The sequence below is a fragment of the Pristiophorus japonicus genome, chromosome 4 (assembly GCF_044704955.1).
Source record: "Pristiophorus japonicus isolate sPriJap1 chromosome 4, sPriJap1.hap1, whole genome shotgun sequence".
NCBI classification, from domain to species: Eukaryota; Metazoa; Chordata; class Chondrichthyes; family Pristiophoridae; genus Pristiophorus; species Pristiophorus japonicus.
In genome coordinates this window covers 213,954,560-213,969,104 of record NC_091980.1, presented here as the reverse complement: position 1 = coordinate 213,969,104, position 14,545 = coordinate 213,954,560, and the positions used below count along the sequence as shown (strand labels likewise).

The 14,545-nt window shown below is 42.2% G+C and overlaps 1 protein-coding gene across 2 annotated transcripts in view; it reads left to right on the top strand.

Moving 5' to 3' along the window:
• Window positions 1–14,545, top strand: part of baz1a (bromodomain adjacent to zinc finger domain, 1A) — a 101,493-nt gene that overhangs the window by 45,538 nt on the left and 41,410 nt on the right. For both annotated transcript variants that reach the window (XM_070879069.1, XM_070879068.1), the window contains exons 20-21: window positions 12,506–12,696; window positions 14,033–14,181. In XM_070879069.1, the coding sequence (XP_070735170.1) occupies window positions 12,506–12,696; window positions 14,033–14,181 (340 nt within the window). The remainder of the gene's footprint in view (window positions 1–12,505; window positions 12,697–14,032; window positions 14,182–14,545) is intronic.

Below are 14,545 nucleotides of genomic sequence, written 5' to 3'. Positions count from 1 at the left end.
TTGCATATAACACATTTTCTGTATGGAATGTTTCTCATACTTTTCAGTTTTTCCATCAAGCTTCTTTTATGCTTGTACATTCAGATTAATATTACTTGTCTTTGAATCCTGAACATTTCCTTTCTTCCCTTCCCAATATGTCCCCAATATGTTTTTAATGGAAATTGAACTATTGTAACATTCATTACAAGATAATATGATTTGTGGGAGCACCTTGCTTGGTTAAAGTGAGCTCTGGGGGTTGAGTATTCAGGAAACTATTGATGTTGAAGGTGTTAATTCCTGGATTCTTTTACTTCAATCTGGTTCAGTAAAATTACTGAGTCGAATACCTCTTGTGCTTTGAACAAAGCAGTCTTTATTACCGGCCAGTAAGACCTATCAGACAGAAGATATACTCTCTGGATAGAGCGTACACACTCCCTACGGATAGGTGAAGTTACATCGTAAAGCGTTAACAGTTATACAGTTTTGAAATCAGATAACAAAATACAAATGGATTGACAGTCTAACTCAGCCACTCATTAGTCAATCTATATGAGATGTTCTTCTTGAAAGCTCAAGTATTGCCTCCAAATGTTTCAATCTAATGGTGTGACTATTTACTGAGACCTTGCAATTCTGCAGATGTATTTCATGTTACAATTATATATTATTGGCAGGATTAGTGACTTGAAACCTTGAGACAGACTGTTAGCTAAGCTGATGTTGCACTATTTGCAATCTGACATTCTCCCAGCTATTCTTCCATGGCTTATACATTTTCATATATCCCGTTTACTTTACTGTTCTTAATTCCATATATTCCGTTCAGATATCCACATCCCCCCTTTTATCATTCTATGATAACATTTAGGATCATTCTATGAGTATTGCATTGTTGAGTAGTTCTCTAGTTTGTTGGATCATAACCCGGGAACCCTTGACCACAAGAGGGTCTGCTAACCTTGTCATTGCTTTACAGCAGAGGTTAAGGCAACCAACAATCAAACAGCAGGTAATTATTATGATGAGAACAATTGCCCCATGTATTAGATAGGATCTCCAAGATCCACCCAGAAACCAATCAAACCTGCTAAGTTCTTTTGCTGGTGTGGATAACTTTTTCACCTCCCTCCTTATGTGATCGGCAAGGTGGGTTATGTTTTCTGAACTATCAGGAATGTAAGTGCAACATTCAGATCCTATCAGGGCACACGTTCCCCCTTTCTCAGCTAACAGGTAATCGAGGGCCATTTTCTAATGCTACGGTCCTTATCGCTACCATTTCAGCTGTGATGCCCTCCAGAGCCTCAGCAGTGCGGTTAGCTACCTGTTCCAATATCGTTTCTTTGAATCCATCTAACAGTCTCAGTTAGGGTCAGGGGAACGGTGCGCAAAGGAATTCCCCCTTTGGAATGTATAGGGATATGTGAACACACCCAGCATCTAGTGAAGTGCCCTTTTTCCGCATAAACGTAAGACATATACAAAAAGGTGTTTACATGGAGCTCTCGCCTTTGTCTTCCTTCCCGTGCACCAAAACTGTCATATCAACACTATTATGCAGACAGTAGCATACAGACACAGTCTCATCTTATAAATAGTCCAATTATTTAGCTGATAAAAAGAGTTCTGTTTTCACGTTTCCCTTCAGGTTTCCGTCAGTGTATTTGGCTGTCTGACAGGTAAGAGTTCAAACTGATCCTCCTTCAACTGCATTGTTCAGCTATAGGGAGGAGGAGATCTGGAACAGAAACAGGAATTAGACTAACCAGCAAGATTTGTTTAAATGGTGATGAGCTTGCAGTGGTGCAGGTGAACCCAGGCACTTTTCCCCTCAACCTTGGCTGCAGTGGGGGTAGTGAGTGACACCTAAAAAGGCCCCTCCCATTGTGGCTCTAATCCCTTCCGAATCCATACTTCCCTGGTGCCACGAGGGACAATTCGGGTAAGCATCTTGAACCTGGTTGTGAACTAGTCGCAGAGCCTGAGTCAGAGAAAGAACATAGGTGGTCATCAGTCTAGCTGAGATCTCATATCTAGGAACAATTTCCCTCATTAACACCTTAACAACAGTCTGAGTCTTACTGTCCAGGTTAGGGTAGGCTTCAATCCATCTGCTAAACACATCTACTATTACTAACACATATCTGTAACACTGAACTTTTTGCAACTCAATGTAGTCCAACTAAAATGTCTCAAAGGGACCTTCGGGTAGGGGCGTTTTACCCCAATCACAGGGGACTCCCTTCCCTGGATTATGTTGCTGGCCAACCAGGCAACGACTACTGATGTTCTGGGTGAGCGCCTGGAGTTTAGGGTGCCACCAAGTAGCCAAAAGCGTATCACTTGTTGCCCTTGCTCCACAATGAGTAGCAAAATGCAGACATTCTATAACCCATGAAACCAACTCGTCAGACATGCAAGTCTGTTCCGCGGGAGTGGTCCAGAGTTTAGAAACATTGTCATAAGTACATGCATAATATTTCCACAACAGTTTATCTTTTTCAGGAGCGTCCCCCTGTGCTTTTATAACATCTTGGATGGTTGGCATTGGTTTTTCCGAGGATAACTTATCCTTTGCAGGATTTTTAATCTGACTCATAATTTTGGGCACTACCATCTGTTGGTCACGAGAGGCCTGTTTGGCCTCTTGGTACAATGGCAATGCGTTTGGGGAACATGAGGGCTTGCAACAAATCAGATACTAGCTGTTTGAGATATCTCATTCCCTTGTGAGGTTAGGAATCCCCTATTTTTCCATAATTGTCCGAAATCATGCGCCACCCCAAAGGCATACCTAGAGTCGGTATAGATATTGACTTTGAGATCTTTGGCCAAGATGCAGGCTCGGGTGAGGGCGAATAGTTCAGCTTGTTGAGCAGAATAGGCGGTTTCAAAGTGGCAGATTCCAAGACCTGATTCTCCTGGTTTACTATGGCGTATCCTGAGATTCGTGTATCTTCTGGATTAATAGAAGTACTTCCGTCAACATACATAAACAATCATGACTGGGTTCTTCCTCATCTTTGGTTGGCTCAGTAAGAATACAGTCTGGATCTTCCATTGGTACATCAACTAAATCTTCCCTGACTGATGTGGCCTCTTAAATTAAAGATAAACAATCATGACTGGGTTCTTCCTCATCTTGGGGTGGCTCAGTAAGAAAACAGGCCGGATTAATTGCAGTACAGTGCCGAAAAGTCAGTTTAGGATTGCCTGTGATTTCAGTGGGTTCTGTCGGATAGAGGGCCAGTCCACATTGCCCTGCACTGGGATCTCAATTAATGGGAGTATAACCCACTTGGGAGGGGTCCTCTGCCCACACATGAGGATCCACATAGTCGGGTATGTCCGAGCCAGTATGATGCCATAGAGTTGTTAATACTTTCTCGGGGTCCCCATTAAATTGGACTGTTCGGCCATGTTTTACGATTTGCACATCCCGGCTGGTAGGGTCAGCCTCATCTATGGCCTTGTGTACCATAACTCCCAAATCTTTAGCATGGTGAGGGGCTAATACTTCACGAGCAATATGCGGTGCCATTGTTAGGGGCTGTTTCCACAGATTCTTATCCACTTCCACAAAATCTGCCTCTCTTTCCAGTCCAGTCACTCTAGCCCTAAATAGAATTCCCTTCACTTCCCCTTCGTGATCCTGATAAAAGTTCTGCAGGACCTGATTCTTTCCACTGGGATCGTATGCTAGGGTCACGTGACAGGGTGCCTGCGGCAGGTCCAGAGACCACCACTGAGGGGTTCTAGTGGTATAATACTGCCGCTTAAGGGTTTCCTGTTTTACAATAATCCCGTTATCTCCACACTCCAAATGCAACTGGAATTTGCAAAGGAGGTCTCTAGCCATCAAGTTACAGTCCAGATTGGTTGTGATAACAACTCGATGTTCCACCGATTCTTCCTGGTAACCCATTTTAACCGGTTCTGACACTGGGAATGTCGAGATTTGTCCCAGGAATCCTGAAAGTTCCTGTGTTTCAGTAGAAGCAGGGAGTTTAAGCTTTGATTGTACAGAAGACATGAAGGCTCCCGTATCTATCAAAAAGGGTTGCCACTCATTCAGAATGGGTTCGTCGTCCGGGGAGGATCCCTGCACAATCAAGCTGCGTAGTCAATCGGGGGACAATTGACCAAAGGGGTTGTTCTGGGAGAAGTTAGTGTAAGATCTTCCTCTCCCCCCTTGCCCCCCTCCTCTTCCTCCTCTTCCTTTTCCATGCTGACGGTAGGGGCAATTTTTATTCCAATGTCCTTCCTGCCCACAATTAAAACAGTCAATTCCTCTTACCCAGTCCCGGCCTCTTCCCATACCATGCCGGGGACAATAGGGAGGTTTATTAGCAGGGCTCGGGCCGTTTGGTTGTTTAGTATAACCGTATCCTTGCTTATCCATCCAATCCTGTATGCAACACTGCGGTTCTATTGATCCTTCCTCCCGAGATGGCTCTTCCTTTCTAGTCACGTATTCAGTCTTGACCCGGGTTGGGGGCGCACCTCCCCCCTCCCCTTTCTTTTTCTGCCAATAATATTTAACTGCCCTTTCCATCTGTCCGGATAGCGTGAGCAATCAAATAGTTGTTTGAAGATCACAGACATCTATAGAGAGGTGGTCTGCAGCTTGTTGTGCATCAGGGTTTGGCATTGGTCTGACAGGGAATTGGTGTCGGGACTTTGGGATCTTGGAAATCATTTCCAGGCCGGAGGATGTTTCAGAGCTGTCTGACTGCTTGACAGTTCTGCGTCTCGATCGGCGGGGGTGTTTGCTATGTCTTTCACAACTTGGACTGGTAGGTTGACTAGAAGATTTACGGGACTGTTTGTGATGTTGAGATATAGTTCTGCCCTTTCGAGTGTGAGATCTGGTCCTTTCGGCTGTATTGCTTGTAAACTGGGGATCCGAATCGCTATCAGAGGATGAGGAGTCAGTTTGGGTTTGTTGCTTTGGTGATATGTGGTTGTTCCTAACTCTTTTTTACTGGAGTGTTAGGTGGAGGGTGTTGGGAAGAGGACTGGAGCAAGAGGCCAGGGGGTGCGGGAGGCGCCGTTGGGCGCTGAGTCAGTGGCCACTCATCAATTTCATCATCAGCCTCGGTTAACACAAAGCCAGCCATTTTAACTTGTAGTTGATCAATACCTTTCTCAGAGGTCCCAGAGGATCTCTTAGCAAGTTTCTCGTGCGCACATTCATTCTTTTTTTTTAAAGACGTCTACAGTTTTAACATGTGTTCCCTCTGTCAATGCAAGTCCTAATTTAATAGTATTGTTTGCCAACTCGATAGAAGTGATGCATCTTTTAATTTCTGACAATAATGTCGCCAGGTTGCAATTAAATTTTTTTATCCCCTTTTCCTCGTCCCCTTCTCCAAATTAATCCCTGTGCTTTTTTTTTTACCTCTACGCTTCTAGTGTCACTTAGAGGCCACTGGTCATCCCCTAATAATTTGTTCAGGGCTCCTGATAATTTTCTAAAGTCTTCAGCTCTTTCAGGGAATTCCTCACATAACTTTTGTAGCGGACTATCCGCATCCGTGGTTTTATCTAACTGATTTCCCATTTTCACACTGCCCCTCGTATTACTGTGTCGCTACGCGTTCGTGTCGTCGTGCAATTTAAACAAACTTACAAATAGACACAGACTTTACAGAACTAACACGGACTTTAACTAACTCCAAATCTAACACTTACCCGCATCACCGCACGGTCCGCGTCGCCGCACGATCTTAATACTAAACTACCACGTCGCCTCGCAGTTCACGTCGCCCCGCAATCCGCGTTGCCTCGCAGCTCACGTCGCCTCGCAATCCGCGTTGCCTCGCAGTTCACGTCGCCGCGCAATCCGCGTCGACCCGTGGCTCGCGTCGCCGCGCGAGTTAAGATACTTTAACTTTACTTTAAACACTTACCCGCATCGCCGCACGGTCCGCATAGCCGCGCGATCTACAAAATAGACAAAGACTTCTAACACGTACCCGCATCACCGGACGGTCCGCATAGCCGCACGATCTACAAAATTACCCGCATCACCGCACGGTCCGCATAGCCGCACGATCTACAAAATTACCCGCATCACCGCACGGTCCGCATAGCCGTGCGATCTTAATACTAAACTTAAAACTCTAAACACTTTAAGACTTACAGACTTACTGCCATTAGCACTGACTTTCGCGATTCGCGTTGCTGCGCCTCTGCGTCACTACGCGTCGGCGTCACTGCGCGTTTACGTCACTGCGCGTCTACGTCACTGCGCGTTGACGTCACTGCGCGTTCGCTTCACTGCGCGTTTACGTCGCTGCGCGTTCGCTTCGGCCCTTCTCTCGGCCGCGCGTTCGCGTCGGCCCTACCTTCCGAGTTGCTGCGGGGTTTTTTTTTTAAAATTCAATCAGAGCCTAGACGGGCCAAGTGATATACAAGGTCGACGTCGTACCTGAGTTGAACACCTATCCTCTATTTAAATCCCCATTTTATTCCCTGTGAGCCTAATTTTCTAATTTTGATTTCTTATGAGCCTCAATTAATTTATTTTAGTCTCCAAATTTCCCTATCCTTTGACGTTACTGCGCAGTTTAAATTCAATCAGTCAATGAAAGCCCTAATTTAATGGAGTTTTTTTTTCTGCCAATTGGACAGGAGTGATTTTATATTTTTCATAATTTAAAATCTCAGAACATTTTTTTCTTTCAGCACCTATTTAGTACGTTACTTTTTTTTTTATAACTAGAGAGAAGTCTGGCACGTAGGCTGTGGACTGCTTTTCGTTATCTCAATTGTTCCAGCCTCAAGGTCGTGTTATTTAATATAATTTTTTTTTTTAAATCCTTTTGAATCCATCTCAGTTGTTTTGCTGTGCCTTCTCTGAATGTTTGTTTTCAACAAGTTTTTCTTTTTTTTTTTTAAACCACCGGGACCATGTAATTTTTTTTCTTTTTAACAAATCTATCCTTTGGGCATTTCCTGGCTCCGCAACTTATCATCCGAATATACGTAATTCAATAAGGTTCACACTCTTAAACTTCCCACATACAGGACAACACTACGAAGGGTTAAAACAAACTTTCATTCTGTTTGAGATAAAACAAACCACAACTCCCCGGCTTTTTTTTTACAGTAAAAGTCACAGAAGCATTTCTCATTTAAACAGACATTCACAAGAGTCTCTTTTCTTTCCTATTAATTTTTTTTGGATCCATGATTGATCATCTATCCCTATCTAGCTCTAACTATCTTTCCCTTTCCAAGTCGCCGCTTGGTTTGCATCATCGCACAATTTCCCTATCTCTATCCCTATTCTAAGTTTGAAAGGTATTCACCAGATTGTCCTGGATCTCGTTCAGACACTACCTGAGAACCAGCGAGTGGCTAAACTTTCCTCAGACTTTTGAAACCGGGGGAAACTGGAGCAGTATTGAAATCATACTCACTCCAGTGGCCATTTTCCCCTCGTCTCATCCAAGGCTAGTCTGGCTCTTAATTCGCAAGTTTTCGGCAGTCGTCCGTTGAGATCCCACTTCTGACACCAAATGTTAATTCCTGGATTCTTTTACTTCAATCTGGTTCAGTAAAATTACTGAGTCGAATACCTCTTGTGCTTTGAACAAAGCAGTCTTTATTACCGGCCAGTAAGACCTATCAGACAGAAGATATACTCTCTGGATAGAGCGTACACACTCCCTACGGATAGGTGAAGTTACATCGTAAAGCGTTAACAGTTATACAGTTTTGAAATCAGATAACAAAATACAAATGGATTGACAGTCTAACTCAGCCACTCATTAGTCAATCTATATGAGATGTTCTTCTTGAAAGCTCAAGTATTGCCTCCAAATGTTTCAATCTAATGGTGTGACTATTTACTGAGACCTTGCAATTCTGCAGATGTATTTCATGTTACAATTATATATTATTGGCAGGATTAGTGACTTGAAACCTTGAGACAGACTGTTAGCTAAGCTGATGTTGCACTATTTGCAATCTGACATTCTCCCAGCTATTCTTCCATGGCTTATACATTTTCATATATCCCGTTTACTTTACTGTTCTTAATTCCATATATTCCGTTCAGATATCCACAAAGGGATGGTTAGTAATTAGGCTGTATAATGAAGGGGGGATTATTTTGGATTCATTGGAAATGGCTGCAAATGGAAGATCATGTAACCCTAGAAATTTATGGTACAGAAGGAGGCTATTCGACCCATTGTGTCTCTGCTGCCCAATAAAAAGCTATGCAGCCTAATCCCACTTTCCAGCTCTTGGTCCATAGCTTTGTGGGTTACAGTACTTCAAGTGCACATCCAAATACTTAAAAAAAAATATAACAAAGGTTTTTGCCTCGACCACCCTTTTTAGGTAGTGAATTCCAGACCACCTGCACCCTCTAGGTGAAAAAGATTATCCTGAATTCTCATTGAATCCTTCAAGCAATTACTTTAGATCTTTGCCCCTGATTATTGACCTTACTGCTCGGAAATAGGTCCTTCCTGTGCACTCTACCTCGGCCCCTCATAATTTTATACACCCCAATTAAATCTCCCCTTGGCCTCCTCTGCTCCAAAGAAAACAACCCCAGCCTACCCAATCTTTCCTCAAAGCTAAAATTCTCCAGTCCAGGCAACATCCTTGTAAATCTCGTCTGTACCCTCTCTAGTGCAGTCGCATCTTTCCTGGAATGTGGTGACCAGAACTGTATGCAGTACTCCAGCTATGGCCTAACTAGTGTTTTTACAGCAAGCATAATCTCCCTGCTATTGTATTATATGCCTCGACTAATAAAGGAAAGTATCCCCTACGCTGCCTTTGCCACCTTATCGACCTGTCCTGCTACCTTCAGGGATCTGTGGACATTCATTAAGGTTCCTCTACATTTCTTGGTATCCTACCATTTATTGTCTATTCCCTTGCCTTGTCAGCCCTTCCCAAATGCATTGCCTCACAATTCTCCGGATTGAATTCCATTTGTCACTTTTCTGCCCACGTGACCAGTGTATTGATATCTTCCTGCAATCTACAGCTTTCTGCCTCACTATCAACCACATGGCCAATTTTTGTATCATCTGCAAACTTCTTAATCATGCCCCCTACTTGAAGTTTAAATTATTGATGTATACCACAAAAAACAAAAGACCTAGTACTGAGCCCTGCAGAACACCACTGGAAATAGCATTCCAGTCACAAACACCTTTTGCTTCCTGCCATTGAGCCAATTTTGGATCCAACTTGCTACTTTCACTTGGATCCCATGGACTTTTACTTTTCTGACTAGTTTGCATTGTGCAACTTTTTGAAAAGCCTTGCTAAAATACATGTGGACTACATAAAACATGCTACCCTCATCGATCCTCCTCGTTACCACCTCAAACAAATTCCCAATCAAGTTAGTCAGACACGACCTTCCCATAACTAAATCCATGCTGACTGTCCTTGATTAATCCATGCCTTTCTAAATGACGATTAATACTGTCCCTCAGAATTTTTTCCACTAATTTTTCCCACCACTGAGTTTAGGCTGGCTGGCCTGTAATTAGTCAGTCGATCGATCTCTTTTTTTTTTTCTCCCTTTTTAAACAACGTTAGCAGTACTCCAGTCCTCCGGCACCACACTGCAGTCAGGATTGGAAAATGGTCAGCGGCTCTGCTATTTCCTCCCTTGCTTAACAGCCTGGCCTGGTGATTTATCTACTTTCATAGAGGCTAAACCCTTAATATTTTCCCTCTCTTGTTTATCTCATCTAATATTTCACACTCCTCCTCATTAACTACAATGTCTGCATCGTCCCTCTCTTTTGTGAAAACCGATGCAAAGTATTCATTAAGAACCAGGCCCAGGTCTTCCGCCTCCACACTTATGTTAACTTTTTGGTCTCTAATAGGCCCTACCCTCCTTGCTCATCCTCCTTGCTCTTTATGTATTTGTAAAATATCTTTGGGTTTTCCTTGATTTTACTTGCCAATATTTTTTCATGTCCCCTCTTTGCTTTCTTAATTTCCTTTTTAATTTCACCCCTGCACTTTGTCTATTTCTAGGCTTTCTGCCATATTTAGCTCTTGATATCTGCCATAAGATTCCCTTTTTTTGCCTTTATCCTACCCTATGTGCCCTTTGACATCCAGGGGGTTCTAGATTTGGGTGTCCCACCCTTTTTCTTCGTGGGAGCATTTTGCTCTGAACCTTCACTATCTTGTCCTTGAATGCCTCCCACTGCTCTGACACTGATTTACATTCAAGTAGCTGTTTCCAGTCTACTTTTGCGAAATAACATCTCAGCTTAGTAAAATTGACCTTTTCCTCAATTGAGAACTTTTACTTCTGGTCTATCTTTGTTCTTTTCCATGACTATGCTAAATCAAACTGAATTATGATCTCGACCACCGAAATGGTCTCCACCTGCCCAGCTTCATTCCCTAAAACCAAATCCAGAACTGCCCCTCTCTTGGACTTGCTTATTTACTGGCTAAAAAAAATTCTCGAGTGCATTTTAAGAATTCAGTGCCCGCTATACCTTTTACACTGATTCTATCCCAGTTAATATTGGGGTAGTTGAAATTCCCTACTAGCACTGCCCTATTGTTTTTGCATTTCTCAGAAATTTGCCAACATATCAGGTCTTCTATCTCCCTCTGATTATTTGGGGTCTATACCAAACTCGCAGCAGTGTGATTATCACTTTTTTCAACCCATATAGCCTCATTTGATGACCCCTCTAACATATCATCACTCTTCACAGCTGTATTGGTTAACCAATATTGCAAACCCCCCTTTTTTTTGAGCACCCCCTCCATCTCGTCTGAGAACTCTTCAACCAGGAATGTTGAGCTGCCATTCCTGCCCTTTCAACCATGTTTCAGTAATAGCAATGATGTCATTCTTCCACATGTCTATCTGTGCCCTCAGCTCATATACTTCAATTCAAGGAGTCTAGAATATGTCATTTACCACTGCTTAAACCCCTTTGTGGTCTATTTTCTAGCATTTGTATCTTCTGCCTTCCAAACTCACTTACTAATTTACTGCTTTCTATTTCCAGCTTTGCTTCTCTCTCCTCTTAAATCTATGCTCAGCTTCCCATCCCCCTGCTAAGGTAGTATAAATCCTCCCGAATAGTACTAGCAAATCTCCGTGCAAGGATATTCTTCCTGGCCCTGTTGAGGTGCAACCCGTCCTGCATGTACAGATCCCACCTTCCCAGAACCAGTCCCAATCCCTCAGGAATCAAAAGCCCTCCCTCCTGCATCATCTCTCCCACCATGCATTTATCTGCTTTCTCCTCCGATTTCTGTACTCACTAGCACATGGCACTGGGAGAAGAGATTACTCCCTTTTGAGGTCCTGATTATTAATCTCTTTCCTGGTTCCCTAAAATCTGCCTGAGGGACCTCATTGCTCTTTCTTCCTATGTCATCGGACCACGATCTCTGGCTATTCACCCTCTCCCCTCAGAATGAACTACAGCTGCTCAATGACATCCTTGACCCTGGCACCAGGGAGGCAACATACCATTCTGGAGTCATGGTACAGCTGGGCCACCCATGGTGCTGTGGACTTGGCTCTGGCTGTACTCCCCAAAAGAGCTATCATCCTCACCAGTAAATACCGGTTAGAGAGCAATTATGCACTTGGGACTCCTGCACTACCTGCCTGGTCCTCCTTGTCTGGCGGTCACCCATTCCCTCTCTGCCTGCAAACTCTTAAGCTGTGGGGTGACCACCTCCTGAAACGTGATATTCACGTGAAGAAAAGAGCTTTGGTGGGAGGAGCCCAGGAAGAGGTCTGAATAAAATAGTGGACAACGGCCTTTTGGGGAAAAGAGAGCAAAAGTAAACAATGAAACTTGGGCAGGTGGGGTGGAGGGGGAGCGAGGGAAAGAGGAGAAGATAGCACACGAAGGGGTTTAAAATTAAGACTGAGACCAGGAATAAGAAGCTGGCTGCCAAGCTTTCCAAAAATAGCAACAGTAATGGGTGTGGGGAAAGCAGACATATTGGGGTTTTAAAAAAAAAAAGTGGGACTGCAAATGGTGGTTGACGAGCAGGGTCTGGAATGCAATAAAAAAAATAACCTGTACTGCAAATGCCAGCTCTTTCTGCTGGCTTTCAATCCAGCAAAAAGAGCTTTTATAAATATTTTAATTTTACTACATATGGCACAAACTGGTTTTTCTTTGTACTTTTCATAAGGAGTTGCATGGAGCTTGTAGTGAAGGCAACTGGCAGACATAGTAGCAATGCCACCCATTCATTGGAGGGGTAAATATGGATAGTTCAGCTTACTTTTTATTAGGCATAATACGTAGGTGCGATAAAATTGTGCACAGTAAGGAAGTGAGACCAGGAACTGTGTACAGTTGCACGAATTTTACAATTATATACATGCTTGTTCAATCTCATTCTTGGTGTGTGCATTTAGTTCCAATTACGGAATTGTGTATCAAAGGACTAAGTTCTGACCTTTACAGTGCAACAAATTAGTTCATCCATTTTAAATAGAATGCTTAACAAACTTTGTTATGAGCAGGTGATGGAGCGGTATGCGTGGAGAGCTGCGCTGGAAACTGGCCAGTATGAATTATTGAGTGAAGCACGTCCTACACAAAATGGTTTTCGATTACTGGAAAATGATGTGAAGGAAAATGGAACTATTAAAATTGATGGGGAGGAAGCCAAGGAACTTGATGGCATGAACAATAGATATAACTCTAAAGACAGGTACAGCTAATATTGTGTTTTTTTGCGTTTTAAAAAAAAAAATATATAACCAGAGAAATTCTGGAAGAATACTTAGCTCTGATAACCAGATGGCACCAAAAGTTAGGGAATTGCTTTGTTTTTTTTTGAGCTGGGAATGTGGATTTGTTTTCTGCCTATTTTCAAACATTGGACTGGTTTCTGAAAACCATATCACTAGCAAATCAACAGTATTATTGGCCCAAGCAAATCACATGGCCATTAGCAAACACATCATTACCAGAGACCAATCCCTGCACACCCAGCCCAGCATTATCTGCAGCTAGAATCTTAAAATATCCTGCTCCCTCCTTGGCCCAGGCCCTTTGTCACTTTATCCTTGGGTTTATGGTCCAGGTTAAGAAAATGTTCAGAGTGAAATGTGCCTACACTGACCTCTGATTACCAAGGATATACTTTAGTGGCGAGTAGAATGTCCAAAGGCTTTGGTTATAAACTAATTGATTTAAAATAAATTGAAATTAAAAAGGATATGGTATCCATTCCATTGCTTTTCTGTGCTGAATTTTTATTGGTTGACCTGGAGTAGATATTCTAACTGCCAAGAATTTGCACTTAAAATTTTAATGACTGTCCAACGTTCCTGGTTATCCCAATAATTACTTTACAGGAGACGAATGAAATCTTGATCATGTTGACAGAATACATAAAATTGTCTATAGTAAATTTACATTGGTGTTGAAGGGTCTTGGGGTATTCTATTATCTAAAATATTGCTTGAATTTCTTGAGACTCTGCTGTAGATCAGCTACAGGAGCACCAAAATGCCTTTTCTCTTTGACATCCATCTATTGGTCCTATCAGTATTTACAGGATACTTGAGATATTTCCAGTTAAAGTTTTAATTGACTTCTCAGCAAAGAATTTCACAATACTTTCACAAATGTTCTTTGTCTCTCCAGATATTTCCTCAGTAGACATGTAACAATACAATTATACTAAGTTTCTACAGATCTATTGCTTCATATCCCTATAAAACAGACCGATATATCTTGAGCTCTGAAGTGAATATGGGAAAACTGTCTTATCTGAGGATCATTAGTTTTGTTTCAGTTTCTAATACATTTGCATTGAATGTTGCATTTGTGTTGCATGTTACAAAGAAATTATTCATAAACTACACCATAAGTCAGTCAAATTTGTGAACTATGAATGTATACCAAGGATTTGATGATTACTGCAATAATGTAAATTAGTAAGATTCTGTTCGAGATATATTGATGACAAACTGATGTACTTAAGATTACTTGTATGGCAGTATAAAACTGACAAATGTTGGCTTTGGTTTATGATTCAGGCCTTTGGAATCCAAGACTGAAACAAGAAGTTCTGTATCTACCAGTGCTAGTACACCACAACATGCAAACTCTGTGGTGCGTTACCTGGCTGTTGCTTTGCTTCAGTTGGAACAGGGAATTGAACGCAAGTTCCTGAAGCCCCCTTTGGGTTGGTATTTTTATTTTAAAATTTAATGAGCAAATTTGTATTTCAAATCTGTTTATTTAAGTCGCTGGTTTTAAAACTGGAATCCGTACTAAACGGGGTGAATGGAGGAATTCCATGGGGTCCCCAACGTGGTTGTACTTTTGTCCATCTCATCTGAATGTTTGTTTTTGTACTTTACTTTTTAGGATGTTATTTATATCGCTGTATATTAATAAAACATGTTCTCTGAAGAGTAGCACTGTGTTCCTTTAGAGACTATGGGCTCAATTTTCCCCTGTGATTTACGCCGTTTTTTGGCGCAGGCCGCTTTTTTTTGGCCTGTTTATAAAGAAATGTGTTTTTTTTTAAGTTTCCCTGATCAATT